The sequence below is a fragment of the Anarhichas minor genome, unplaced genomic scaffold, assembly GCF_050575085.1.
Source record: "Anarhichas minor isolate MPS153535 unplaced genomic scaffold, ASM5057508v1 ptg000012l, whole genome shotgun sequence".
Taxonomy (NCBI): Eukaryota; Metazoa; Chordata; class Actinopteri; order Perciformes; family Anarhichadidae; genus Anarhichas; species Anarhichas minor.
The window spans coordinates 3,992,567-4,020,000 of record NW_027466458.1 but is presented as its reverse complement, the minus strand read 5'-3'; the positions used below and the strand labels follow the sequence as shown (position 1 = coordinate 4,020,000).

The 27,434-nt window shown below is 42.2% G+C and overlaps 4 protein-coding genes and 1 non-coding gene across 8 annotated transcripts in view; 4 read left to right on the top strand and 1 right to left on the bottom strand.

The window, feature by feature from the left end:
• Nucleotides 1-663, top strand: part of LOC142948700 (beta-2-glycoprotein 1-like) — a 2,801-nt gene extending 2,138 nt beyond the window's left edge. Inside the window, exons 7-8 of the mRNA XM_076090835.1 lie at nucleotides 1-178; nucleotides 547-663. The exon at nucleotides 1-178 is cut by the window's left edge and continues 20 nt beyond it. Of these exons, the coding sequence (XP_075946950.1) occupies nucleotides 1-178; nucleotides 547-638 (270 nt within the window). The 3' untranslated portion in view covers nucleotides 639-663. The remainder of the gene's footprint in view (nucleotides 179-546) is intronic.
• A 537-nt stretch (nucleotides 664-1,200) lies between these two features.
• Nucleotides 1,201-7,151, top strand: LOC142948619 (beta-2-glycoprotein 1-like). The gene is made up of 8 exons (XM_076090749.1): nucleotides 1,201-1,399; nucleotides 2,154-2,330; nucleotides 2,607-2,703; nucleotides 3,621-3,697; nucleotides 3,981-4,169; nucleotides 4,704-4,883; nucleotides 5,376-5,573; nucleotides 6,249-7,151. The coding sequence occupies exons 1-8, from the start codon at nucleotides 1,324-1,326 to the stop codon at nucleotides 6,311-6,313; spliced, it is 1,059 nt and encodes a 352-aa protein (XP_075946864.1). The 5' UTR covers nucleotides 1,201-1,323; the 3' UTR covers nucleotides 6,314-7,151.
• A 1,213-nt stretch (nucleotides 7,152-8,364) lies between these two features.
• On the top strand, nucleotides 8,365-16,261 carry nol11 (nucleolar protein 11). Its single transcript, XM_076090334.1, has 18 exons — nucleotides 8,365-8,533; nucleotides 9,107-9,220; nucleotides 9,709-9,765; nucleotides 10,043-10,191; nucleotides 10,339-10,396; nucleotides 10,665-10,806; nucleotides 11,384-11,590; nucleotides 12,127-12,203; nucleotides 12,591-12,714; nucleotides 12,866-12,957; nucleotides 13,454-13,519; nucleotides 13,625-13,809; nucleotides 13,976-14,101; nucleotides 14,298-14,540; nucleotides 14,762-14,840; nucleotides 14,956-15,048; nucleotides 15,434-15,541; nucleotides 15,692-16,261. The coding sequence occupies exons 1-18, from the start codon at nucleotides 8,387-8,389 to the stop codon at nucleotides 15,803-15,805; spliced, it is 2,181 nt and encodes a 726-aa protein (XP_075946449.1). The 5' UTR covers nucleotides 8,365-8,386; the 3' UTR covers nucleotides 15,806-16,261.
• A 513-nt stretch (nucleotides 16,262-16,774) lies between these two features.
• Nucleotides 16,775-16,856, bottom strand: trnas-aga (transfer RNA serine (anticodon AGA)). Its single transcript has one exon. It is a non-coding gene; the product is annotated as a tRNA-Ser (tRNA).
• Nucleotides 16,857-18,019: 1,163 nt separating this feature from the next.
• The window catches only part of LOC142948349 (nucleosome-remodeling factor subunit BPTF-like), a 39,879-nt gene continuing 30,464 nt past the window's right edge, over nucleotides 18,020-27,434 (top strand). For 3 of the 4 annotated variants that reach the window (XM_076090331.1, XM_076090329.1, XM_076090330.1), the window contains exons 1-4: nucleotides 18,020-18,825; nucleotides 22,024-22,846; nucleotides 25,964-26,015; nucleotides 26,209-26,377. In XM_076090331.1, the coding sequence (XP_075946446.1) occupies nucleotides 18,261-18,825; nucleotides 22,024-22,846; nucleotides 25,964-26,015; nucleotides 26,209-26,377 (1,609 nt within the window). In that variant the 5' untranslated portion in view covers nucleotides 18,020-18,260. The remainder of the gene's footprint in view (nucleotides 18,826-22,023; nucleotides 22,847-25,963; nucleotides 26,016-26,208; nucleotides 26,378-27,434) is intronic. The other variant, XM_076090333.1, reaches the window with a different exon arrangement.

Genomic DNA, 27,434 nt, shown 5'->3' with positions numbered 1-27,434 from the left:
AAAAGAGGCCGTATCTTCTACAATGCCAAGAAGCTCTGGATCGCAGACCTGAAACCCAACAGAGTCCTCCATGGAGAACATGTTGTCTTCTATTGTCTGAACAGAGCGGAGAGGTGTGGCTACCCTGTGGTCAGCACCTGTAACGATGGGACCCTCCCCATCCCAGAGTGCTTTGTGGGTGAGTTCTTGACAGCTAAATCTAATTCAAAACTCTTTTACATTTTAAATTTAGGCACCATGAACACTTGTACAGATACAAAACCTTTAACCCAACTTGTTTTTAATGCTAGATGAAACTTGAACTGTGATGTTTAATAAGCAGGGGTAAGCATTGTGTATATACTGTAATGAGTACACTATTCAACAGCAAGGATTACAGTAAACATTAGACCAGGACAGGTCCTTGATATTTGACTCAAAGCTGAGTTTTGGCACCATAAATCAGATCACTCATTACATGACTTTGGAGAAGCCCATGATGTTTCCATGCAGCAATGCATTTGATGATTGCTGTAATACATCTGCCTTTGTTTTTCTTGCTTTTAGAACCGGGCAAGGTGGAGTACACCGTAAGGGCCAAAACCCTTCCATCAGAAATCACAATGTGTGCTGCTTCACCCCCTGCAAGACCTGCATAACTTTGAACAGGATGACCGGAAACCCATGTACACTGACAGAATACTTGCATATACCAATAGTTGGACCATACTATAGAGACAGGTGCCACTTATATTCCTGTGCCTGTCATTATCAGCTAATAATAAAGTCATTATTAATAAAATAATGTTATCTCTATATTTGTGCTGAGATTGCATTGTCAATTGCCCTCGCTACACATCTACTCTGTAAGAGGCGTTTTTCTTTTCTTTCATGTGTTGCAAAGTGCACCAAGCACGTCACAAACATTAATCGTGAGGTGTGAAAGGGACATTTCTGGAAATAAACATTCTTACACCTCATAACCGAAATTAGATTGTTATGTTTTGATGCATGTCTGCTCTTTAATATGATTTGAGCAACAGCTAAATGGGGCCAAATAGAGTTTCATAATATTGCAGCAACAAGGGAAAGTCCCCTGCTGGAGCTTTTCACTTCCAGTAAAATGTCACGAGGATTACGATCTGTTATTGCAAAACTCAAGCAGAAAAAATAAAGAAGCAGAGGACAAAACAAGGATCACCAGTGAGCAGTTACTTCATGCTGCTCTTATCTGTTTACTTTTAGAGGAACACAAACAGCAGTGGAAGAGGGTACAGAGATTCAGTGTTTTGAAGCAGAGACCACAGGAAAGAACAGAGGAGCGTCTGTACATTTCTACAAAGGATGGACCGCATGCTGGCTTTGATTCTGCTGTGTCCATTTGTATATTTCACCACCGTTACAGCCAAACAAGACAATGGTATTTGCTTTTGTTTCTTACTTTCTTAAACTCTACATGGCTCGAACTGCATGCATTCACAGTCATGACTTTGCTGTTTTCATGGCTTTAGCGTCAGGTAATGTTACAAGAAACGGATTCTAAAGGCATTTACTTAAGTAGTAATGACCATGTTCAGTTTTGGAGGCATACAAGGCAATTATGTCACTTCATTTGTTGTTTGAGATGGTTTGTTTCAATATGTTGTGAAGCTGACAGGGGAAAAAAAGGTTTTCTGTCTCTATGAAATACGCTGTAATCTTTGCTACAGAATTAGATTTAGTATTTTTTGTTAAGTTTCTGCTACTTGCTCCCTGTCAAATGTTGCTAGCGTTGCTAGTCATACTGTTTAAATAGTCAACATCAACGTGCAATAGAGTTAAGCCTCTTTCAGAAAAGTGGACCAAGTAAAGCCCTAGTTATACACTCCTTCAGAATAATCAACTTCCAGTAGATGAACAAAAAACAGTATTGTAATTATATGATAACTAAACTACAAATACAGTACATAACTACACATACACACACATTCCTTCTATTTCAGGCTCAGCACATGAGACACACACATGGCTTTCAAGATCAGACTGAATGCGTAACTCCTGAGGTGTTAATGTTCAGTAGCTTGTCATGCTTTGAGGCTGGTTCATTTTTATTATTCTAATCTATTGGAATATTAATTTCCAGGTAATTAACGGGGTCTATACATAATCATCATTAAAACCATTTGTCCTTGCAGCGTGTTTCAGGCCTAAGCTGGCTGCCAACATTGAGACGGATGGGCTCCAGAGGTACTTTAGCCCCGGTGTGGAGTTAATGCTGTCCTGTAAACAGGGACATACCCCCGTGTCGGGCCCTCGGAAGATTGTTTGCGGTGCCAGTGGAGAATGGACGAAAACCAGATTAATGTGCATACGTGGGTCTCCATTACTCTAGTGAGAACTTGGGGTCAAATTTATACACTTCAATTCAATTTTACTATGATTATTTCTGATGTGGAATAGAAAAATGCAATGCTTTAATACATTTCGGGGGGAATTTTATCAAGTATGTGAACAATTGTGATTATTGTACCCTCATCTAAAATATTATTGGTATTTGTGTTTCTATGTTTGCATTATTCATAACAGAATAACTGAATAGCAAAACCCTCAATTCACACATGTTCTCTGTACTGTTTTCTCTCCTGCAGCAAAACGGTGTCCCTATCCTGATCCATTGTCGAATGGAGAATTGTACTATGAGGATACCGTGTTCCAGAGTATGATTAACTATACGTGTGATGAAGGGTAAAGCAACAACATCCTGTTGAATTTCATGTGTCATTCGCTCTCTCGGCCACCTTGCTGTCCCCAATACACTGGTGGCATTTTTGCAAATGCAAAATGGAAGGCCTTTAATCAAGCAAACAGGTCTATTGAGCAGAGTAAAGTGTAGGCAACCAACATCATCCTGTGAGTGAAGTGTGAAGATAAACCAAAGATAAATCAAACGCTGTAATTTAATTATGGATTTTAAAGTTCTGAAAACAAAATGATTACCTCAAATCAGCAGGGCACACAGCTGTTGATCTAACTTTGCCTGAGACCACGTGCCAAGTAGAGATTTCCTGGCATTTAAATTGCAAGCTTTTTATTAAATAAATTCAAATATTTAATCTCTATGTGATCTGTTTTACCAACATTGGCAAGTTAAGAGTAAGAGGGAGCAAGTGTGTGCATACACACACAATATACTTAACAGTCTGCACACTGTCAGGCAACATTTTGATCTACTTGAAAGGGAATAAGAGGAATAAACCATTTATTTGTGCATTACAGTGTGCAGACCTCCTTCGTGCCCTGAGGTTTGCACATAGTGTCATCACGATCAATTGCCCATATACTTTTGAGTCCTGAATTTTGACTGTTTAAGCATCAGCACACACAACAAACAGAGCTACATACGGAGCAGGTCCTTTTCAGCAGCCCAGAACCAAACCCTGGCTCCAAATAGGGCCATTCCTGTTTTTCTGTTTTTTTGTCAAGTAGCGTAGTTCTCCTACTCGCTTGGTACACGGTAGAAGTTTCAGTTGGTTGCAATCTGCAACCTTACCGCTAGATGGCACTAAATCCTACACACTGTTCCTTTAAGACAACCATCATGTGTTTCGTGTATTTATTTGCAATCTAAGCATGAACTGAAATGATCTGGCTGCTCTGCTCAGGTACACCTTGACTGGAGACCGTGCTGCTGTGTGTCTTGCTAATGGAACATGGAGCACAACAGTACCAGAGTGCAAGCGTATGTAAACCATTACATCCTTCTGCAAGGCCAGAAAATAAATAAGAAAACATAAAACTGGATTTTCTGTGGCACACAATTGAATGATTCTGTCCCTCTGTGAAAACACTTTTTACTTGGTATCAAGAAATGTATACCGCAACTAAGCTATTAGTCAATTTGCCCTGCTGTAAATGCAAACTGATATAAGAAATATACACATATTTATACACAACAGCAAATTACACAGTGCAAGCATGCATTATATATATAAATTGGGCATATTCTGTCTCTTCTCTTGTAGCCGTGACCTGTGGTCTCGCACCGATCCCACAGTTTGGGATGATCATTTATGACAAGAGGATCAGAGGGAACACCACTAATTACAGCGTTGGAGGGACGTACAAGTGTCCGCCTCCGTACGTACTTTTTGGCAACGCAAGAGCAGAGTGCACTGTCAGCGGCAACTGGACCAAGACACCTGAATGTCAAGGTATAAAGGTTTAAGAGCAGGCGCTGCTGTGATAACACCAAGAAGAGTAAATGTGGCATTGCAAGAAGTATTTACTGAGCACAATCGTTGCTTTAAAGTTTCACTGAAAATGTGTTTTATACCATTGTGACTCTTCAACAAGCATGATGATGCGAACAAAAGTTATAATAATAATATGACAAATACAATATGAGATTTGGTGAATATTTCAATAATGGGCCATTAGGCACGATGTGAAATCTCTTTCATGGAGGATATGGGGGATTTTCTCACTCTACTGTTGGGAGTACAGCTAGAAGGTAATAACTATATAACACCGGGTGCTGAAAAGACACACTAATAACAAATTAGATGCAATAGCACCACTCTCTGGTTTTCATTATCTCCAGGGGACATTTCCCAATACACTTTAACTGGAATGATTAGCAGACACCTGGTATAAATAAAACATATAGTGGCTAAACATATGATGTTTAGCCACATTTTCATTAGTAGAGTCTCTCTAATGAATGGATTAAATGAATCCTGTTACAGTGGTGACCTGCCCTGCGCCGGAGAACATTGACAAAGGCTACATGTCAAGCACCGACCCAAGAGACTATGACTACATGGAAACGGTGAAATATGGCTGCAATGGAGACTATGTACTCGAAGGAAGCATCCAGATTGTTTGTCAGCAAGATGGGAATTGGTCTGAAAAGCCATCCTGCAAAGGTAGGGCTGTAACCAATATTACCGTTATTTTACATTACAAATTCTGGCGATAGCCGCATTTCTTGGGTGATCTTGATAGGTGAAGGACCTGAGACATGCTTGTAGCTGTTTAGTTCTATAAAAAAGGCTGGCATATGAACATTTTCATTCAGTTTGGATTTATGCATTCCTCTTTCCAAGTCTGTCTGGGACTTTTGGTGTTGATAATTCCATCCCAGCCTTTTCCCATTTATTTTACCTTCAACTTTACTTCAATCCCATGACTCATTTTTTGCCTGCGTTGACCATTACATCAGTGTATATACATTTGGAAATGCTTTTCAGAGTTAAAATGGTCATTTCAATTTGACCTAAACTGTCAGTTGCCATATAATATAAACTCCTCCTCCCTTTTATAGGTAGCTAACCACTCTCAATTTCCTGTGTAGGAACACATAGACAACACTTTCATAAAATATAATGCTTTTTGTTTGTTCTACTCGTCACATACAGCTCCTTGCAGTGTTGGCATACAGAAAGGAAGGATACTGTACAAAGGACAAAAAATCTGGATCAAAGACCTACAGCCGAACAAAGTCTTACACAAGGAGATTGTCTCAGTCTACTGCATGGACAAGGCCAGGACATGTGGTTATGCAGTATCAACCCAGTGCATCGATGGGAAACTCAAAATCCCTGAATGCTTTGAGGGTAAGAAATATTTCACAACATATCACCCAATAGCCAGGACACTATAGATTTTATTCCATTTCATTTATTTTTTTACTTTACTATCACTCAACCTAAGACATCAGCAGTGCCGGCTTGTGTCCACTGTTTTCATAAAAACATGTATTAACATCTATTTTCTAACAAGATTTGAAGAAACAGTGTTTTAAAAACTATCAATAACATATCTGATGCACACTTGAACTATCAGAGCAGTTCTTGCAGTACATGATCCAAGTTTCATAGACAAGTGATTGTCCTCTTGGTTCAAAAGTATAGTTTATATTCCCTATTTATCCCAATTCAGATTTCCCCAATTAGTACTTGGTAATAACAATAAATTATTCTCATTATGTCATACATTTGAAAAAATGAAACGCCAGGGCATATTTACAGACTCCTACAAGTTATCACCTGGCTTGGTCATATCAATTGACACATCACTTGGAGCAGCTACACTTCCCATCGGACCTATTTTTGCTCAACCCTGCAGTAAACAGCAAATCACAGCAGGACACATGGATGCTTTTGGGGTCAATATTCTTTAGACATGATCACTAAATCATAAAAGAGAAACACTTTGATTATTAAGGATCTTTACCTCAATTATGGTAAGTGTATTCTGACCTGTTCTCTGTGTGTGTGTCTCTTTTCTAGAGCCCAGCGGTGTTGATTATACCATTCATTCAAGTTCACTTCCATCAGAAATCGAACAGTGCTGAAACAGCAGCAGATCCCTTCTCTGATAAACTACTTCCATATCCAATAGGTGTTGGTGTGTTCTGATTGTCGTGGTTTTCTTCTGTCTGTTCAGTCTTCTTGAACGTTAAATAATAGCCACAAATAGATTCGTAGGAACCGGACACTGAGACATTTTTCTTTAGTACAATGTGTTTTATTCTTCAGATTTGCAGACAAGGATAATACAGATCTAAAAAAAACAAAGGGTGTGGATTCAGAATCCAGACAAAGAACATTTTCTAAACCTTTCATGCTACGCTCCTCCTGATTGGTTGGGATGCTCTTGATATGTCAGTAATCAAAACACAAAAGACACTGAGCTTCTCTGACTGGTTAAGAATTAAATACAGGATTGTTATACATTTCACTTTATCTCACTTGGAGGCTCTATTACTCAAGGAGACTATATTATACCTGAAACTCCTTCCAACCTGTGCCTCACATTTACAAAATAGTTTTTAGTATGGTGGAGCCAGCCAAACACCCTATTATACGAGACTCTTTAAAGTTCCTTCCCGAACGAGTCCAGTTACTCTTTCACTCTGGAATGCACAGGTCAAGATGATCTTCTGCCTTTCTTTGCAAACTCACTTTCTGATCATCTGTACTTCATATTTATCATTAAAATTGACACTTACATTGTGCAAGTAATGTACTGTAATTAAAATACATATCTTATTAATTGAGGTAACGATTGATAGTAAGGTCCTTGTAGTACGTGTTAATTAGTGGGTAATAATATGTATTGCCTCCTTTATGTACCTGCAAAAAGCACAGCCAACTGTTAATAAGTGCAAAATAAAGGATTTGTTAAGCATTGTTCTATGTGCATGGCTAACTGCTAAGAAATGCATAGTAAAGTATGTATTGACCTCATTAAAGCAACAAAAAAGTTAAACAATGATATAATAGGTCAGTTAGTGATCTGCAATATGTAGCCTGATACACACAATGTTGGCCATGTGCTTGTATTGTCCATTTGGCTCCTGCCCAGGCAATGCTGCCTGTCCATGTGTGGTATCCGCATGGTATCATCGATGGATAGGTCCTCTGACCATGAGATTAAGCAGACATGCTGCTCTCTTTTAAGAGCCAGCCAAATTCGACTTTGAGATTCGGTTACACGCCACAACTTGTGTGTGCCAGAAAAAAATGTCCTCCTGGCGAACCAAATGAAGGCAGATTGGCCATGAAGAGCCAAACCAGGAAATGTCATGTCCACTGAGAAAGGTGAGCTGAAAATGAGGGAGGCTCTAGAGAGGATCAGGTGACACAGATCTTTTATGCCCAGGCAAGATGTTTCCTGTCATAAGCAAGTTCCCTCCCTTTCTGCTCCTTTTCACCACATCCATTAGGTTCATCCAAAGGCTCCAGCTCAAATGCATCAGAATATGGATTGTCCAGAACTTTGAGTTGACCTGCGAGATAAGGCACATATTTGATTCTATTGATCCTTAGGGCAAAAAATTGGATTTAAATTAAACAAAACATAGTTTAAATCTCATGAAAATACAAAAGAGAACGTTGCTCTTCACAAACATTCCATAGAGATTATATTGTCTGTGAATCTGTACCATTGGTGGCTTTTTGTCTCCAGCTAGTGGCCGACTCAGATCCATTGACTTACTGCGTATATTCACAACTTTGTCCCGCCGATGGTACTATTGTTGGTCTTCCTAAAAACTTTATTTTGGGGTATTTGATTGAACAAATCGCCCTCTCCTGCAACGACATCGATCAGAATGCAAATAAGGCAAGGGAGACTTCTTCTCCACGCCAGAAAAATAAAAACGGATCAGCATCACATTATAACATGAAATGTGTATTGTTATAATAACAATATATGTTCCCGTTATTGCGACGTACAAACGCATCACGTTAAAACAAGAAACGTCTCTCGTTATAACAATACACTAGGCCTATTAATCACAGACAAGATAGATCGTTTTTGGTTCACGCTGTGCGCGCTCCCGCGAGGTGCACGCCGCTGTCCTCTGACAAACATTCGTCTATTCTCGCGAGATCCGACGAGTTCTGCTTTCTTCTCATCCAGCATGGCCGCGCTGTATGAGGGGTACACGTTGTGCGGACTTGCTCCAGCACAAAATCTGTCAAGTTCAGGCATTCAGGGGGTCGAAGCGGAGAGAGACATCGACCATGTCGTCGTCACCGACTCAACCAGATCCGTCACGCTCTACAAGGTAACGTTTAACGTTTGTTTTGAGGAGGCTCTCCTAACCAGCTGATCAGCGCGACCTGGAGAACTCGTGTTGGCATCCTCGGCTGTTCTTAGCAACGACAACTGTGCTAACCACCAAAACAGACAATACAAGACGCAAACCTCTAGCTGTGATAGTACCGACTCCTTCTCGGTTCGCTCAGGTTGTTGTGAACAGCATGCCAGCGTACAAAAACAGGCAAATGTTAGCTAACGGTCGCTATACCCACCACAGGACACACGCAGCTTGCTAGCTAACTGGTTTGCATTGCTAGCCTCAGAGTGTATCTAATGTACTGCTCCACTTAGCGCTAAATGATTTACCACGCATCTCCTTTTCTCTAACGTTACATATCAGCTTTTTCAGAATTGGCTTCCCTTGCTTGTTTCATAATCTTCCGGCTATCATGAAGGTAGTCGCATTATGGCATTGTCATATTGTTTTAGGGAGTGAAGGTAAACTGTTTGTCTTGTGACCGGTTGAACCTTCTCGGGTAGAGTCATTGATGTTATTAACTGGTCCTCTTTTAATGTATGTTTGGCGTGGTTCTGACAGGTTTCAGACCAGAAGCCACTGAACAGCTGGACGGTGAAACAAGGACAGACACTGACCTGTCCAGCAGTCTACAACTCACAGACCAAGGAATATGTGGCAGTCTCAGACAGCAAGGTAGACCTTCAATCATTCTTGTTGTAAGCAAGGTGTTGGTGTTGTGCTTGCTTCGGAGCACCGGCTGTACAGAAACCCAGCTGACTCACTGTCAGATTGAAATTGGGCAAATAAATAAATTCTCAGATGCTAAGATATACTTTTCCATACAATAAAACAAAGAAGGGAACTCCAAGGCAACAGTGACTGAAACGTTGCTTTTTCAGTGAACTTAACAGTGTTTCTGAATTTCTGTCTACCAGCTGTACAATAGATTAGATCATGTTCAGTCGGCCTTGTCCATATGATTCCTAATTCACTCCACAGTGTTGCCTCATTTAAAGGTTTGACCGTACTAATGTATGTGGTCCTTGATAAATAAACCAAATTGTTACTCACTCTGTCATTCGTTTAGGCTCTAGGTGTCGCTGTAGATCTGTCCTTTGAGAAATATCTGCCTGACACTGTCACAAAAATAATGTCTGTTTGTGTGTGTTTTTTTTTTTAAGGTGATCATAATTTGGAAGGAAGAAGACATACTCTTGGAAAAGGCCTTCAAAGCAACCGTACGTGAACTAGTTTATACAGTGTGTTGTCTGATCCGATGTGTAAAGCCCGTTGTCATAGAGAGGTAATGAATCATACAATTGGGGATAATGACTTGGTGGTGTTTTCCAACAAGCATGCTGGAAGTAATTCATTCACACAGTGAAGCCCTCTGTATCAGCTCCATTTGAACATGTCCATTGTGCCGAACCGAGGTCACTGAAACTACAATCTGAACCACTTTGGTCCAATCTGAGCACATCCTCATTCCTTCTCCTGTGTGTAAATCCTCTCCAGGTGTCGTCAGATGTCTGGAGGGTCCACTGTGTGGCTGGAGGGGAGCCTGTTGTCTTGTTCCATCGAGGAGCTGTGAGGCTCCTGGACTCCCTACTTTCTGCTCCCCAGCAGCCCATAGAGGAAGTCCTGGCTCAAGAAGAGGCCATTAGGTCAGTATCACTACGCCTTACAGCCCCAGTAAATCCTTTGGGTTATAATCTGGATTGAGAGTGATGAATTCAATTTCAAATTGTAAAAAATAACTTGTGCTGCAGCCTCACCTGTAGCGTGTTAGTGATTGCTCCTTTTGTCTTTAGGTGGAGCACCAACATAGTGACAGAGTCACACACGTTTGTCATTTTCACAACCGAACAGGTAACATCATTTGAATTGCTTGACTTTTGACAGGAGACACAAAAGCTTAGAACTAAATGTAACGACTTCAGTTTTAAGCATTCGTTGCACTTGTATCACAATACGTAGCTGTGAAAACAAATAATTTGCCTGCCTGGAAATGAATGCCATGTTTTTGTTTTTTTACCCGTTTACCAATAACTTATTTATTTTGCCCTTGATTTCTCCAAGGACATGTGCATCAACTCTTTATTTGTACGTCTAAAGGCCTGTTTTTGTCTTCCCACAGAAAGGAGATCATTTCCTGTACCTGCAGAGACTGAATCCCAACACCCTACAGAGGTACCGGCTGGAGAGCGAGGAGCCGGGTCTTTCCCCGCTCAGCTTCTCTGCCTCCTACAGAGATAAACACATCCGCCTGCTTTATCTCTGTAAGTCTGAGTTTCCTGTGAAAATATTTTTAGTGTCAGTGTCACCGCCCATTGTTTACAGTCCGAATAGCCAGTTGCGATGCAAGAATTGAGTTGAGAGACGACGTGTACGACAGGATTGTGAGTTTACAAGCTAATTTTAAGCCAATAGAAAGTTATCGTCAGACGATTGCCGGTAGGTTTGCAGATTGCATTTCGACCGATGCGTTCCGCCTCTTTTGCTCTGCACACGGACTACTAACAGAAACCACAATGCTTCTGAAGCCCAAATCTTGTCCTGCTGCATACAGATTCTACTTATGAATGCAGAGTCTGTTTATAGGGATAGTACTGTTTTTGTTTATGGTTTCCACACTGTGAGTTACATTACAGATCCATGAAGTGTTTCACAACAAAAAAACAGCAGCGGCGTGTTGTGGTTTTACTCTGTGTTTAATGTCCACTTGCACGTTTATTTTTAGGTTTATTTCAAGTTACACATTGTGTTGCACAAACACAGGATGTTGCATGTAAGATAGGTGTTATTAGTTCCCTCAATAATCGTTTTTTTGTGCCTCATCATTTTCCTTCCATCCAGACCCTAACGGTCATGTATACCAGAGTGTAGTCTCTGTGCGGGGCCTGGTGGCTGACGAGGGGGCCCAGGCTCTTCCGCTGCCTCGCAGCCTGCTGCTGGGTCTTCCCGTCGGTGAGGGCCTACTGGAGGCTGCATCCGCTCAGGCCCTGGACGAAGCCCATGTAGCCGTTGTGGGGGTTCCACACCCCTCTGCCGGATCTGGCAACGGTAAATGTGTTTTAATCCCACTGCCTGAAATGAAGACCACAAGGGCTCTACTCAGACAGGTTTTCAGATATTATTAGCACGAGCATCTGGCTGGTTTTCACTCCACTAAAAGTACCATTTTATGCAAGACCGATCTTAAGTAAGTCAATCTGGGATATACTTCAAGGCTTTCGGTAAGTCATGCTTGTGAGGCAGCATGCACAACACGGAGAGCCGTGTCCTAAAGGTTTTAAGTATGAAAAGTTCACAGTGGAGAAAGTGATAAAAAATGTTTTATTAGCTTATGCAGACATTACATAATATCAATAAGAAGAATAGGGAAAGCAGGCATCACTTTTTTTATTTTTTTTTATTTTATATGACTGACTGACCTGAATTTAGTTTCTAGTGTCTGCATCTTGTGCCAGGAATTTATTTTTTTGGTGATAAATGCACTAGAATGATGACCTGAAGCTACGTGACTCCAGTATCTGATGCAAGAGTTTGTGTGTGTGTGTGTGTGGGTCTTGAACGGCTCTCTGTCTTTGATTTTTCAGACTTCCTCTGCATCTGGAATACCAATTTCCAGACGCTTCAGGCAGGAAAAGAGATGGCGGGTAAAATCTACGGCCAGGTAGGAATGTTGTGTGTGTGCACATAACTCACCAATAGAATAGTTTCTTATGTCTCTGTTATACGATCAGTGGATGAAACAAATAGTGTTAATGAATTTGACGAGTATGCGTGAACCACCCGCTCAAGCTTCCCTCGTTATTATTACTGCAGGCCAAGGTTCCCTGTCCTTCCAGCTGCTGGGTGCTGATGAAGGACTGTATGACTTTGGTAGAGCACTGTGTCTGCTCTCCACCGTGATAGGGCTCACTGTCCCTCCTCACAACTTTATAGCAGTTTACATTGATAATGTTGGCGCTTAAAAAGTTGTCCTAGTTCATATGATCGCTGTTAATCTAAGTTAACTTTAATTACTGTTTGTGTTCCCTTTCTTTTGTCTTTAATCTAGCTCTGGAGTTTTTGTAACAGGTTAGTCATTCCACATGGGAAAACCCTCTCTGTTATTCCATATGAGTGCCCCAAATCGTCCCTGGCCTCTGCACTGGGAAAACTGAGGCAGGTCAAGACTGACGGTGAGCTAAAACAAACTTTTGATGCCAGAGAACGCTAATCTAACATAAATAAATAATACTGCAATAACGTGTTCTTAATAATGCTGCAACACTAATTCGACACTGCAGATTTGCATGTACACTCAGTACACTGTTTTTCTTACTGCAACAGAGTCCGAAGCCCCCACTTCTGTACCATCTTGGAATAACATCCTCCATGAAGAGAAAGCTCATCCCTCGAGAACAGTGGACACCAGGAAGACGGTTTGTTGGACCTGATACTAGAGACTAGACGGCTGCTGCTGCATTAATCCCACGCACTGTCGCCCTGAAAACTGGCTTAGTGTTTCTCAGACTGCCAGCTAGTTAACACTAGCTACATATGAAACTGATTTACAGTAGCTGCTGCCTGAAATGATTGAATCGTTCACTAAATGTACAAAATTCTGTATTGTGTAAAGTGGAAAATCCATAATACTACAGGGCTGCTGTTCTGTCATTTTAGTTTATTTGTAGATTTATCTATAACGGTAACCTGAATTAGTATGTAAAGAGGTCTGTCTCATTAGACAATTCATCGCATCTTAAACGTGCCCACACGCTAGAACCATAATAACACCAGTTACTGACGTGACACCATCTTTATGAGTCAGCAATTCCCTGCTTCTGCTTTACAGTTTAAAGTTGTGTGAGTGATGGTTTGGTAACTATCCTGTCAATTGTATAATCTATGGTTTTATTCCTCTTTCTTTCCGTACAGAGAACAAACCGTAAGAGCCAATCAGCACCTAGTTTGACAAATTACCAAGTTCTGGAGCTTATCAAGGTAAGAATATGTTTAAAAAAAAATAAAAATGTTATGGCTGTCTTGCAAAACACTGAAACAACGTCATTTTATCATATCAAAATATATTTTAATTTCTTCATGCAGACAGCACCAGTAGAAGAGGTCCAGAGAGAGGTGGAGGTGCTCCTCTCGAGGACAGACATCCAGGGTCTGCACCCGTCGGTGGGCCAGCTTGCGTCAGCCCTCGTGTCCCGGAGCCTGGCTGATCCGGCCTTCTATACCCCCGGCAGCCTGGTTCAGCTAGTGCACACTCGATGCCTCTGCCACAGGTCAGTGAGGCAGGGCAATAGAATCAGGGCGATGTTGTTCTTTTAGTGAGACCTATAACTGAATAATATCGAATCTCAAAACTATTCAGTCTGAAGAATTAATTTGTGAACCTGCATTTGAATGCAATTGTCATAATTGAGACGATTTACCATCATGACATAACAGTGTGTGTCCTGACCTCGTGCTCCTGGCCCTGGAGAGGAAGGACTACTTCCTGTGTCAGCTCTGCTTGCAGTTCTTCCCGGACATCCCTGAAGCGGTCACCTGTGCCTGCCTTAAGGCCTTCATCAGGTAAAACTGATGGTTCTGAAGTGCACATCCCCTAGCTGATGTCTCTGCCACAGGGTCCTTTTATTAACTACTAATATGGGGCTCTAAAGTAACATATTTTTGTGATTTAGGGTTTTAATAATCCGATTATTAGCCTAACTCGGTGTAATGGAAAATGGGGGGAAAATATACAGTGTTTTCTACCTTCGTCTTTCAGTATGTCGGACGTTGATGCAGAGAAAGTGAGCCTGGAGCCGGACAGTGTCTCCTTCACCGAAACCCTGATTGCTCAAGAGCGTGGGCCGGTCGGCTTGCTGAATGGCTTCACTGCCACCTCCGCTGACGGGGACCGTTCAGACGGCCTCGGTGGAGGCGACACCAGAGCACAACAAGACAAGGAGAAGACCGCAACTCCACCAGAACAGATCTGTCCAGTGGGATTACACAAAGCTGTTCTACTGTATCCTGCCAGTGCACGGTCACTCACACCCAAAATTTGCACCATACTGTCACATTTTGATGTTTTTTTTTATTATCATGCAACTACTTGGATTCAACCCCGACTCACATCTTGTGTACCAGTAAAAAGCTTCATGTTATAGTTAAACAGCATAATTGCAGACTCTTTGTCCACATTGATTTGAATGAACTATGTATTTGATCTTAACTCGAGCTGTGTAGAAATGAGGTCCTGCAGACGGCGTACAGCGACTCTTTCCTGCTCCCACACCTGAAAGATCTCTCTTCCCAAAATGTTGTTGTGAGTTGTGATGTTGTGCTAGTTAACCCACTGCACTTTTTTTTTTTACCACCAAATATAGATGCTTTAACAAAACACCATTTACAACGTTCAATGTCCTTTCTCATCCAATCAGCTTTTCCTCCAGTACCTGCAGTTCCTTTACATAAAATATACCCACGGCGCTGTCCCACAGATGCATGGATTGAGATCACCGAGCCTGACTCAGGTCTGTGTCAATGTCGAGCTAGATAATTAGTGGGGCCACACTTGACATATTGGGGCAGCTCCGGTCTCCTGTCACACCAGGACACATTAGGTGACGAGTCCGGAGGCAGAAAAATATATTTCGGTGAGAGATTGTCAAATCCAGATATGGTGGAAGTCACTCACATTTTGAGCACAAACTGTGCGGTCTGAATTACGCTCAGCCACAGAGCACACCGTCAGATGTTTTTCATAAACTTCCAATATATAACAACCATGTAAAAGCACTGGAATTAGGATATACAGCAACTCTTTGCAATCACTGAATTGTTTATAACAAAAAGGTTGTAAACAAACGATGGAATGCAGCAAAAACTAACTCTGTTTTCCTTTGCATGTGACTGTAGATCATGGATTGGGTATGCTTGCTGTTGGACGCCCATTTCACAGTGCTGGTGATGACTCCAGAGGCCAAGGGCTTACTGCTGAACCTCCACAGCTTTGTCAAGTCTCAGGTAACTAACAGTCTTCCCTTTTGTGTGCTTTGCAACTGGCTGCATGTTAAATAGTCTAGTACAATGGAAAACTAAAGAATAGAATACTGCAGTTCTATCAGAAAACATCTGGGAAAGAAATTTAACGAAGATGCCTTGTTGTGTCCTCAGGTGGAACTGGTTTCTGAGCTGGGAAAGCTCGAGGGAAGCCTCCAAGAGCTCAAAAAGATGAAGGTGAAGAAGGACGTCGGACAATACTCCATTGAAATCGTTGAGCTGTTTTAGAACGTGTATACTTTTTAATAAATCTTTGAGCATATTGTGTCTTTCCAACTTTTCACCTGTAGTGGTTTCAAGGTTGTATACTTGTCTCAAATGGTAAAATATTAAGTGCTTTTTGGAAAACAATGGTAGCCATCAGACTCGAGATGTATGAGTTTTACTGTATATGAATTCTTGGTGTAAGTTAGGCGTTGCATAAGTTGCAGATGCCTTTGAACCATGTTAATAGGTTCAAGATGATGGAAATTTGACCATTAAGATAATATGGTTTGAACGATAAATGAATCGTCTGCTCAATGCCAAACTGGTTAATAATTGTCATAATCCTAGTAGGACTCTACCATTGAATGCAATGATTGTAGAATGAATGGCTGTTTCTGTCAGCTGTGACTTTGTACTGGTTTCCACAGGAAAGCCTTTTATATTGAATACAAATATATAACTGGAGAAAACTGCTAATCCTTGTGACTTTTGTGTGTTTCATTAAATGGTATTCTCAAATACTTGTGAATTAGCGTGGGATGCATTGACGTTAGTGGCGATCGCCATGATTTTAGCACGCTTTTACGAATTTGTATTAGTTTTATAATACACAATGGTTAGTAGGTCATTGTACTCGTTTGTGCAGAAAGCGGCCTAGTCACTCCGTGGCACGAAGTTATACGAAACATTTAGATTCTACTGAGAGGGTTATGAGGAGCGGTGTGAAGAGAAGTAAATCTACAAGAGGCCTTATTGAAACACGCTAAATATAAAATGGTTAACAAGCTGCTACTACTTCGTGTAGAACGAGCATTCAGCACGTTGACGTTACTAGTATTGAGCTAGTTACGATGGCATACTTACCGTGGTATAGCGGTCGCAATAACAAATGCTCCATCTCATCCACCACACGTAACGTTAAGTAAATGCTCAGATTCCCTCCAAAATGCAAATTCGTTATCAGGGACACGGATACAAAAAAAGATATCTCGTTGTCGGCAGGATTCGAACCTGCGCGGGGAGACCCCAATGGATTTCTAGTCCATCGCCTTAACCACTCGGCCACGACAACCTACAAGAGGCGTACATTTGTATTTACATCTTAAACAAAACTATACAATTAAGTCGCAGCAATACATACACTGTATATGTAATTACCTGCGATAATGTCAGTACATATGATAGTTTGGCTAGCTATGCGATAAAAGCCGCAGCTTGGGTTTTGTGCAGTCGATTGTTGAAGCGGCCAAAATGAAAAGGGAAAGCCAACGAGAGCAGAAGACGAACAGTTAACGTTAACTTACCAAACTCATCAAGTCAAACCCAGAGGCGTTTGACAAGAGTGAAGGGTGTTGCAATTGCACCTCTATTACTCTTCTTTGGTTGACCGTACACGTTATTGCGGGCTACATTATAACACTGTTAAGATTATAGTGCGTGTTTGATCAGCATGAGCTCAGCATAGCTCCAATAAAATGTCAACGTAATATCAACAATTTAACTTGAACTGAACTGGCTGAACTGATTGAAAATGGAGCCAGGTTCCCTGGTAATACTTTAAAGTAATTTTAAAGTAATATGAAATGCATTTGTCAAAAAATAAATGTACAGCTGTTTTGCACATTTACGTCATTCTAAACATGGAAATGTGTGTGCTATTTACTTTTAGGACAAATTTGAGTTAATATTATAAAGCTAAATGTCGGACTATGCTTATCTTCTCGCCTGGCTCTGCTGTGACGACGATGGCGACATGGCCGAAAATGTACGATGATGTTTCACTAAAAACACTCGACCCACCTGTGATTAAAACTACCCGCCAAAATCAGTCAGCGCTAATAAAGTGCTATTGGAATATAGCGTTTGCATGGATAACACATTTTATGAACTAGCACGGCAATTGCGTCGATTGTAGAATAGTGAGTCACGTGACTTCGCATCCACTCAGGCTTGCTAGTGTCAAGTTAGAGGATAAAAAATGCACCTTCCGATCTGTTGCAGTGAGCTCGTTAAAACGAAAGTGTTTAAAGTTTATATTTGGATTATATAACGGCTGTGATGACAATTTATAATATATGTAACCGTGTTTCATATTTGTGCTATGTTCTGTGAAACTCGGTATTAAATACTGATTTGTATTTTTTACTTTGACTGTGCTTTTAGTTTGAAGGAAAGCGTGCTTTACTTCCGGCACAACCACTGGTGCTCGTGGTTAGCTTAACGCAGCTCTGGGGCCTGCTGTGTTTTCAACGGAGGGAGAGCTGAGACGAAAAAATGGCGTCTGCAGGCGACCCAGAGCGGGACACCGGCCATTCAGTTTGAGCTTTCCGCCCTGAAATTGAGACCGGGGCTTGGTGGAGACTTGTCGGGAACCGTCTCCAGATCTGTCGGGTTCTTTCTCCCCCGCCTTTCTCTGGAGTGCGTGGCTCATTCGAGCTCCGAGATTGAAGCGGAACAGAAGAGACTCTCTCCCACAATGAGGGGGAGAAGAGGAAGGCCGCCCAAACAAGCAGCCGCGATGCGGGAAGGTTCACCCGCGCCAGTCCGCGGCTCCAGGGGAAGCAGGAGTCGAGGGATGCGTGGACGGGGGAGAGGCAGAGGACGCGGTCGGGGACGGGGTGGAATTGGCGGCGTTTGTGGCACTGGCTCTGCGGAAGTGGAGACAGAAATCTCCGGCCGAGAGAACTTTCATTCGACCCGGGGCCGCAGGAAAGTTGGAGCCTCAACCACGGCGGCGGCCGCGGCATCGCGGGGCAGAGGAGGCAGATCGAGAGGCAGGGGGTCGAGAGGCAGCCGCGGCGGAGGGAGGCGGCCTCAAACCAAGGTGGTCTACGACGACAACAGCGACGAGGAGGATGATAATATAAGCTACAGGTCAGACGATGATGAACTCCTGAACGACAACCCTTCGTCGGATCTTGAAGAGGAGGAGGCCTTGGGAAACGAATCGGACTATCTGGAGGAACTACCAGATAATGATGATGCCAGCTACTGTACCGAGAGTAGTTTTAAGAGTCACAGCACGCTCGGTAGCACCCCAGGTACGTTTGTTTGCAAGTGCACGCACTTTAGCACAGCCGCTTTGCATTACTTAAAGTGTGCATTTTATTTTTTTCCAGCTCAGTACAGAAACCAAGCCGCATTGTTCAAAATGGAGCTTGCACTCAGAAACAGGCCTTTGTTTACCGTGTGCTGTGCTTGCCACTGGTGTACAGATCTGCTCCACGCTTCAACCGGCTCTCGTGTTTTTGACTTTTTGTCGGATCAGCACATTTTTGTTGTCAATTTATATTGGAGATTTTTACCCTTTTGTTTTTTACCGGACTTCTTCGAGCGCGCTGTATTTAACGTGTTTCCGTAGACACGGAGTACCTGGATGTATGGACTCTATTTATCACACACACACATATATATATATATACATAGACATCACTCATTCAACGTGTTTACGTATGTTATTATGCACAACACAGTAAGATCACTTTATTCTATATAACAGACTTCTTCACAACACGTAGTTATTAACGTTGTTTTCCAATGTTGGCCTCGGATTAACAGTTCATAGTTGTACTTTATCTCGGGCTGTTGTACTAAAAAGAAAGTGTTCATAAATAACGGTAATAATTGTATTATATTCATGCACGATCATCGGACCGTTTGCACCACGTCCAACTCTATTTCAGAAGACTTATTTCGTTGCATAACGCTCCTGGATGAGTTTGACAGGCGTTTGTTTTGAAACGAGGCGCTCTTCTCCTCACTTGTTGCGAACACCAACGATTACGATATTACGTGGTCCGCCGTCACCATAGTAACCACACTGTTTATCAAGGTGAGCGAACACTGATTGGGCCCTCGTGACAATTAGCATCAATTTACATCACACCTGTTATGCAATGTAATGCGCGGGAAGTCATTCTGTAAAGGATGAGAAAAGTAGTGAAAGGGTAATTCGTGTATTTAAATGTCTGTTCAACCGAAACTTTATATATATATAATATATATATCTCTGGCATCAGATTTTATTTCTTGTTGGGATCAATTTTTCCTTTTAAAACAAAAATGTTCTTTTGAAAGAAACACTTGATTCTTGATTTGTTCACCCTATAAAACGTCTCTATGATCAGGCTTAGATGCCATTTAAGTGGGTTTTATAGTGACACGTGAACATGGCAGCATTGTGAGGGGTCATTTGTAAGACCAATGGCCCAGACCAGAGGTTTTTATTCAGAATACACCTCACGGACCCCACTTTGAGAATCACTGGTCTGGATGTTTTGGTGCTTTCCCTGCCGTGCTAAATCGCATACTTTTCCTTTATACTTTTAGTGTGTTGCTGCCCTTACAAAGTACATGCTGCTGCATGCGGTATGCATACAGTTGGGACATACTACTTTGTCATAACATTGCATCGTGAACTTTGACCCTTTTAACTCCTATATATTCGATATATGTAATAGCTGTCATCTGTCTGTTCACCCGGCGGCTCAGTCGATGGGATGTTTCAGAGGATTGTGGGTCAAAATAGCCAGAGAACCACACTGCAAAAGCGACAGGGTGCATTAGGACATCCTGGTGTTTTTGGCGTACTGCATTGGACATACTGTGTATTGAGACATACTTAACTTTTTTCTAAATAGTACAGTTGTGTGTGTATTGGAACACACTCAGAGACACACACATCCATGGGCTTTTCAAACAAAATGCACAGCTCACTCGCTCACACACCACTTTTACACATGATCGCTGTGTTTGATGCCAAATAAGGAACCAGCGGTGGTCAACCCCAGTCTTACCCATTCATACCAGACTGCGTGGTCCCATTATTGTTAGAGCTCATGAGCCAAGGCAAGTCAAATTAGTTTTAATATATCGCCCAATATCACAAATGTCCATCATATGACACCCCCTGTCCTTCACGACCCTCGCTTCAGATAAATGACGAGGCTAGAAGAGCCCACCGAGGGTATAGTCATCTTCTGATTAGTGAATAGCAACAGTATACTAATCCTGCAGTGATTAAAGACGTGCTTCTTCACCATGTCAAAACCATTGCAGTTCGTCTCAAAAAAGCATTCGTCCGTGATCAGGACCAGGGTCATGAGGCCAGGTTGAATGACCTGCACTGAGCCGTTCACATCAAATACAAATGTCGGCTTTTACATGTTCCTGTGGTCAAAGTACAGCAAATAAGCTGCAGCATACGCATTAATTACACTGTAGAAAGAAAGGCAGGCTTATAAATTCAGCTTATTGTCTTGGGACAAGAATTAGCTGGTCTTCCTTTTTATAAAGTGACTCTTCTGTATCACGCTGTGAAAGAAGTAGCCCCATTCACATTACCTTTAGCCATGTTTCCCCTCAAAATGAGGTGTTCTACGAGTCCTATGTTGTATTTTAATTTGATAGGATCTTATATTTCATATTGTTATTGTTTCCTTTTTATTAGAACAAATTGGATTACATGTGGCACTCTGATATGCTGCTTGGGGGATCCCCTAGTGCCACCAGGCAGACTGGAAGAAGGACTCTTTATAAGAGGTCAACCCTGCGCGTTTGAACGTTTTACAAACTATTGTTATTGGAGGAACTGGGCGATGGATAGTGGGTGATGGCAGCACAGTTGCAATCAGTCACACGTAAACGTACATCACTGGTTTCCATAGAGGCTCCAAACACATAATGAGGGCCACTTTTGCTGAAAATATGTGCACGTGATTAACTCCTGAATATCAAAACAACAGTTGAAAGCCCCATGTAAGTTGGTGCTTAAGACCAGGATGGTGGGGGAGCGCCGGCACTTTTTTTTAGAGAGTTTTTTAGGTATTTTTTTCAGACAGAAATACTCAAATCTATGAAAAAACATTCCATGCATTAAAAAAAAAAACTGCAGACTGCAACTTTGTCCTGGGGACAACTGATTTTACAACAAGCGGACAACTGGTAATCGAGTCATTTCTGACCTGTTTTCAGTTTATTTCTCCCGCAGCACTATCAGCTCTTCATTGGCCTTTTCCTGCTCCAAATTATCATTATTGTATCAGCCCATAAAATACATTATGGGTCGACCTCTACACAGTACATCACACAGGTACCATGGTTAGGATTTGGCATTGACACGAAAGCAAAAATGGTCCGTTTTAATCTTGTATGTATGTTGTCTCTTCATTTTCTTTTTTCCTTTGTTATGCCATCCTTCTCACTCCTGACTCTTTTCTTCTCTTTTTTTTGACTTGCAGGCCGGAGAAGGAGTCGGGCATTGCGACCGCAGTCTCCCATCTTTGAGGCAAAGGACATTCCCTCCCTGGAGCTTCCCAAGTCCTCCGAGGACCTCCAGGTCCCTACCTCACAGCTCCTCAATGTGTCTGCCGTCTACGAAGTCCTCCGCAACTTTGGCTCGGTGCTGCGGCTCTCGCCGTTCCGCTTTGAGGATTTCTGTGCGGCGGTGGCTAGCCTGGAGCAGTGCACACTGTTGGCAGAGACCCACATCTCCTTGCTCAAAGCTATTCTCAGAGAGGAGGACACTTCTAACACCACGTTTGGCCCCACTGACGTGAAGGACTCCGTCAACTCCACTCTGTATTTCGTGGACGGTATGACCTGGCCGGAGGTGGTGCGGGCGTACTGTGAGAGTGACCCAGAGTACCGGCACATTCTGCCTTTGCAGGAGTGTGAGGATTACCCGTACGAAACGTTGGAGAGCAAAATCAAAGTCCTCCAGTTTTTGGTGGACCAGTTCTTGGCGACCAATATTGCCCGGGAGGAGCTAATGTCCGAAGGCGTGGTCGCCTACGATGACCACTGCCGGGTATGCCATCGCCTCGGCGACCTGCTGTGCTGCGAGACATGTTCAGCCGTTTACCATCTGGAGTGTGTGAAGCCGCCGCTGCAGGAAGTGCCGGAGGACGAGTGGCAGTGCGAGGTGTGCGTGGCCCACAAGGTGCCCGGTGTGGCGGACTGCATCCCAGAAGTGCAGAGGAGCAAACCGTTTATTCGACAACTGCCGGTCGGCTTCGACCGACACAACCGAAAATACTGGTTCCTTAACCGCCGCATTGTCGTGTAAGTTCACAACGTTTAATTTATGTGCCAACGCTGTTGCATATAATTCAAGAGGTGTCAGTGTGGGTGACTTGATCTTGTTAAAGTGTTGAATACTGATAATATACATACTGAAACGCTTGGTACGGACGGAGTGTGTGATCGTTAATCAACCATTATGGTCTCTTAGTTTGAACATTTTTTTCTCTCCAAAATAGTAGCACAATTCTAGTACACAACCAACACACAACAAACTCCCACATTTGCTTGAAATTCCATGATTTTCTCTTTTTCCAAAATGATGAGTATAGGCGAGAGTAATAAGCGTGCTGTGACATCAGTTTAATCAGCTCAAAATCAGAGTCTCCAAAGTTGTCACGTAGAAAGTGTTCATGAATGTCACAAACCATCTGCATGAACAGAAGAGAGATATTGCAAGTAATCCATTCTGCACATACCTGTACTGACACATTACATTATATACTGTAGCTGATATCGATGCAGCTGATGTAACCACATTATTTGTGGATCAGTTTACTTTGTCCCAGCCACTTGTCTAAAGATTATTATTATTATTATGATTATTATTATTATTATTATTATTATAGGCAACTCAGGTGAGCAGAGGGGCCATGAGTGACCTGCATTAACCCAATTACATTGACTGGCTCTGTTTGGAAAGCATAGAGCAATACCTACAAAGTCAAACATGCACACCATACATTTAAGTAAAAAAAGTAAAGTAAAAAATGTATGATGAGCCAAAAACATAACTGCATCTGTCCATAGGATTTAACACAACCTGACCATCAGCAGTATTGGTCCAATGTGTTAGCAAATGATCTCTGGTATTGAGCAGTCACAGATGGTGTGTGTGTGCTGGGTCAGCAGCAGCAGAAGGCCTGCTACATAAACCATAAAAGAGCCTGGATCACCTGAACACTCTATGATTTAAAAGGGTGGCCCGAGGTTTGTCATCGCTGCGTTTACTCTCGCTTCTTTTTCTGCTCTCCAAATTGCCCCCCAGCAGGTGCTGCGTTACTGATCTCCACTCTCCCTTCTGTGTGTGTGTGTGTGTGTGTGTGTGTGTGTGTGTGTGTGTGTGTGTGTGTGTGTGTGTGTGTGTGTGTGTGTGTGTGTGTGTGTGTGCGTGTGCGCATATAAGTAGTGTGCACAGAGGAAAGTTTGTGTGACTGGTTGTACGTGCAGTGAAAAGTAAGGTTGTGTCTTGCAGAAGCGTCGGCTTTCTTCTAACCAGTACGGTTCACCCTACAGGTGCACACATTTCATGGGAAACTTAGGGAGAGCAGATCTTTTCACAGATTATTGAAATTCTCCGTGTTTTAATCATTTAGAATGGAAGAAAGTAGGGCCGGGCAATAATTTAATATGTTTGTTTAACATCAGTGGAATTTAATTGCGACCATATGATTGCATCATGAGGCTCGGGAGGGGCCGCAGAGAAATAATTCTATATATTGAGACCACCATTAACTCATTTGTGCACACAAGATATAATTTGTGATCAAAATTTAATGAAATCGTTCCCACATTTGGATTCATTTGTGGGCACAACTTATTAAATAATTTTGGCAGTGCACAAGGCCAAGTCATTCATTCCAGCCGACGCCTGCTTCAGGCGCTCGTCCTTGCTTCAGCTTTACTTTAGTTTGGGGATGAGTTATTTAAGACAAGTTGACATCTTGCTGATACTTGAAACAGGCGCGCTGCACTTCACGCTGGCTCTCTGTGTACACACTTACCTCGTGCACACAAATTTACCAAAACATGGGGACGATTAGATTAAAGTGAGGCCATGAATTACCTCTTGTACGCGCAAATTATGAAATTAGGTTTGTTTTAGGTTTAGGTGTTCTTGGCTTCAACACTGGTGTTGTATTTTTAATAATATTTCTAAACTTTCTACACCCAAAAAGCATGAAAGACGCTTAAAAAATATAGAGTAATCGTCTCAGCCATCTGACTGAAACATATCGAGAGTTTCAGGCGACCCAAAACTTTTGAGTGGTAGTGTGTACATGTGTATATAAAGCAAAGTGTAATAAAAACAAAGTCAAATTCCTGCTTTATATTTTATGCAGCCTACTTTCAGTATCGAACACCTTGTACAGTTAAATACAACAAGTAACTTAAAAATCAACTGATGATTCTCTTCACCACCATGGACAGCCAAAATTTCTACATTGCTCCAAACAGCCAAGCACGTGCTCTGGTTCTGGTGCTGTTTTGGTAAACGCATGTGAGATTTTAAGTAGAAACGCTCTTAAGAAAATACCCTTAAATCAATTATCTGGAAATTGTTTCCAAGAGCCCTGTGAGTGACTTGTACACCTTTTTACTTTAGCTCTTTAACTAATGTTACACACTTGCAGCAAATCCGATTCCATATCCCTACAGATCCATATCCTATTTATTAAATATTTACATCATTTTTGTCAGTAGCATAAAATATGCCTTCTTACTGATGAGTAAGTCTGTCTGGCAAAGCGAGATGAAGAAGCCTTTTGAAGAACAACTGTGGAAATCACAGTCTGATGGACAGTTATTGTTCTGTGTTTTTCCAATGACACCTTTGCGGCTTCGCTCAGCTGTTCGCTCCTGTGGTCGTGTAATTCATTGTCTATGACATGAATGTGACAGCATTGTATTGCCACCGAGAGATGAAAACCGGCATAAAACACATTTTGTTGTGAGGTCCACTATGTTAACGTTAATCATTCATTCGAGCAGGCTAACCATGAAATGAACGTTTATAACGGATGGATCGGCCAGTTCTTGGAGCGCTTCAAAAAGTAATTGCTAGCATGACCAATGCACAGTTCCCTCTGGTTAATGCGTGGCTTAATCACATGTTTATGTTTCGTGGACACTTTAATTGACATCAGTGTGACGTAAATGTTCAGATTTAAATGGCTAAGCAGCAGTCTCTGCTAAATTCAGTGTGAGAAGTGTGAAAAAAAAGTATACTGACTAGACAAAAGGCAAACAAATGTCAATAAACGCATGAAGCTACACAGAAGTATATAGAAAGAAGGCATATGTAGAGCATCTTCTTCCTGTTTGTCCCACCCGTCACTGTTGTGTCTCCTAATGGTCCCCCTCCTGTCCCCCCTGCAGCGAGGAGGATGGCGATCAGGAGGACAAAGCCATCTGGTACTACAGCACCAAGGTAGACGCGACTCGCCCTTTTCTCTCACTGGGGGGTGCAGTGCTCTTCACACAATATGAAATTGAATTATTTTGTTTTGAAAGACTCTTGTTACTCTTCTTAATGTCTTTCTTACAATAACAAAATACGTCCCAACATTCCCTGTTTTTTTGGGAGTGCTGCTGTGAGCCAATCTTGTATTGCACTCCCCCAGGTCCAGCTAGGCGAGCTCATAGAGTGTTGGGATAAGGAGTACTGGGAGGCCGACCTGTATGCGGCGCTTGAGGAGATAAGGGACGAGGTGCACGCACATATGGACATCACTGAGGACCTAACCAACAAGGCCCGTGGCAGCAACAAGTGTTTCCTCACTGCTGCTAATGGTAAGGAGTTCTTCACTCTTTCTCAGTTGAGCTGCAAAGTTGAATCATCGAATCAGTGGAAGAAGGATCTCCTTAAAGTATTTTCTTTCTTCCTTTTCTGCCTCGGTCTTCCCACTCCTCTGCCTGCTCCCCCCCCCCCAATACTCATGAATGCCACCCAGTCATAGATGGGTGGGCCGTAGGAATCAAACCATCTATTATGTAACCTTACTCTGGTTCCTAGTTTGGCCAGTGTCCAGCACTCGAGCTCCCCTTCAGTCGCTCCTCTGTTCCTTGCTTCAGACAGGGTGTCCACCAAATCCATGTGTTCGTTTTTTTTTTAATTTATTTTTTTTTTTTTTGCCTGCTGTGTTTGGTGAAAATGATGCACTTGTGAGCACCTCGTGTTTATAGCATTCACTCTGCTGTGCCATTAACCTTCATCACAAATAAAGGGTTGAAACACAGCGCCACACTTTAAATGGTGCTGCTGTATGTGGCGTTTACGTTTGATGCAACACACACAGTTAAGTCGAAGGTCATCACTTTCTGCAGACTTTAACATAAAAGATGTATGCCTGTACGAATACGTTTGTCAGACTTTATCAAACTGACAGCAACAGCTTCATCCCAGTGTTTTTTGTTGTATTTTTTCAAGGAATGCAAGGATGTACACGTAGCACACATGATACTTAAGATACACGAGGGATTGATTGGTCATGATAATTGGAAAAACCAATTAATGTCAATGTTTCTCTGTTTTTATCTTGGTTTCTTTATGCTGGCCTGCACAGTGCAGATGGAGGCTTTTTATTGCTCACCTTATGTTGAACCAGTCATGGTGCGACAGATGAGTCATACTCTGCTGAAGGACTTTACAGTCTTCCGTTGTGTATCAATGACCCGTCGTGCTTATCTCTCAATATGCGACTATCACTGCTGCTGCACATATTAACAACACTGTGGTCATTCTGAAACACAGCAGGATGCCATTGTGCTCTTTGATCACGCACAGATAATCCAACTTTTCCCTGATTGTGATTTCATGATAATCACACGCTATCTATTTTCCCCTCCT

Bases quoted from the DNA above. Each gene is read 5' to 3' on its own strand.
- nol11 (XM_076090334.1), top strand. From the start codon at position 8,387: ATGGCCGCGCTGTATGAGGGGTACACGTTGTGCGGACTTGCTCCAGCA. The intron at 11,591-12,126 runs GTAAATGTGTTT...TTGATTTTTCAG, and splicing joins CTCTGCCGGATCTGGCAACG to ACTTCCTCTGCATCTGGAAT. The intron at 15,049-15,433 runs GTCTGTGTCAAT...ATGTGACTGTAG, and splicing joins GATCACCGAGCCTGACTCAG to ATCATGGATTGGGTATGCTT.
- LOC142948619 (XM_076090749.1), top strand. From the start codon at position 1,324: ATGGACCGCATGCTGGCTTTGATTCTGCTGTGTCCATTTGTATATTTC. The intron at 4,884-5,375 runs GTAGGGCTGTAA...CGTCACATACAG, and splicing joins TGAAAAGCCATCCTGCAAAG to CTCCTTGCAGTGTTGGCATA. The intron at 5,574-6,248 runs GTAAGAAATATT...TCTCTTTTCTAG, and splicing joins AATCCCTGAATGCTTTGAGG to AGCCCAGCGGTGTTGATTAT.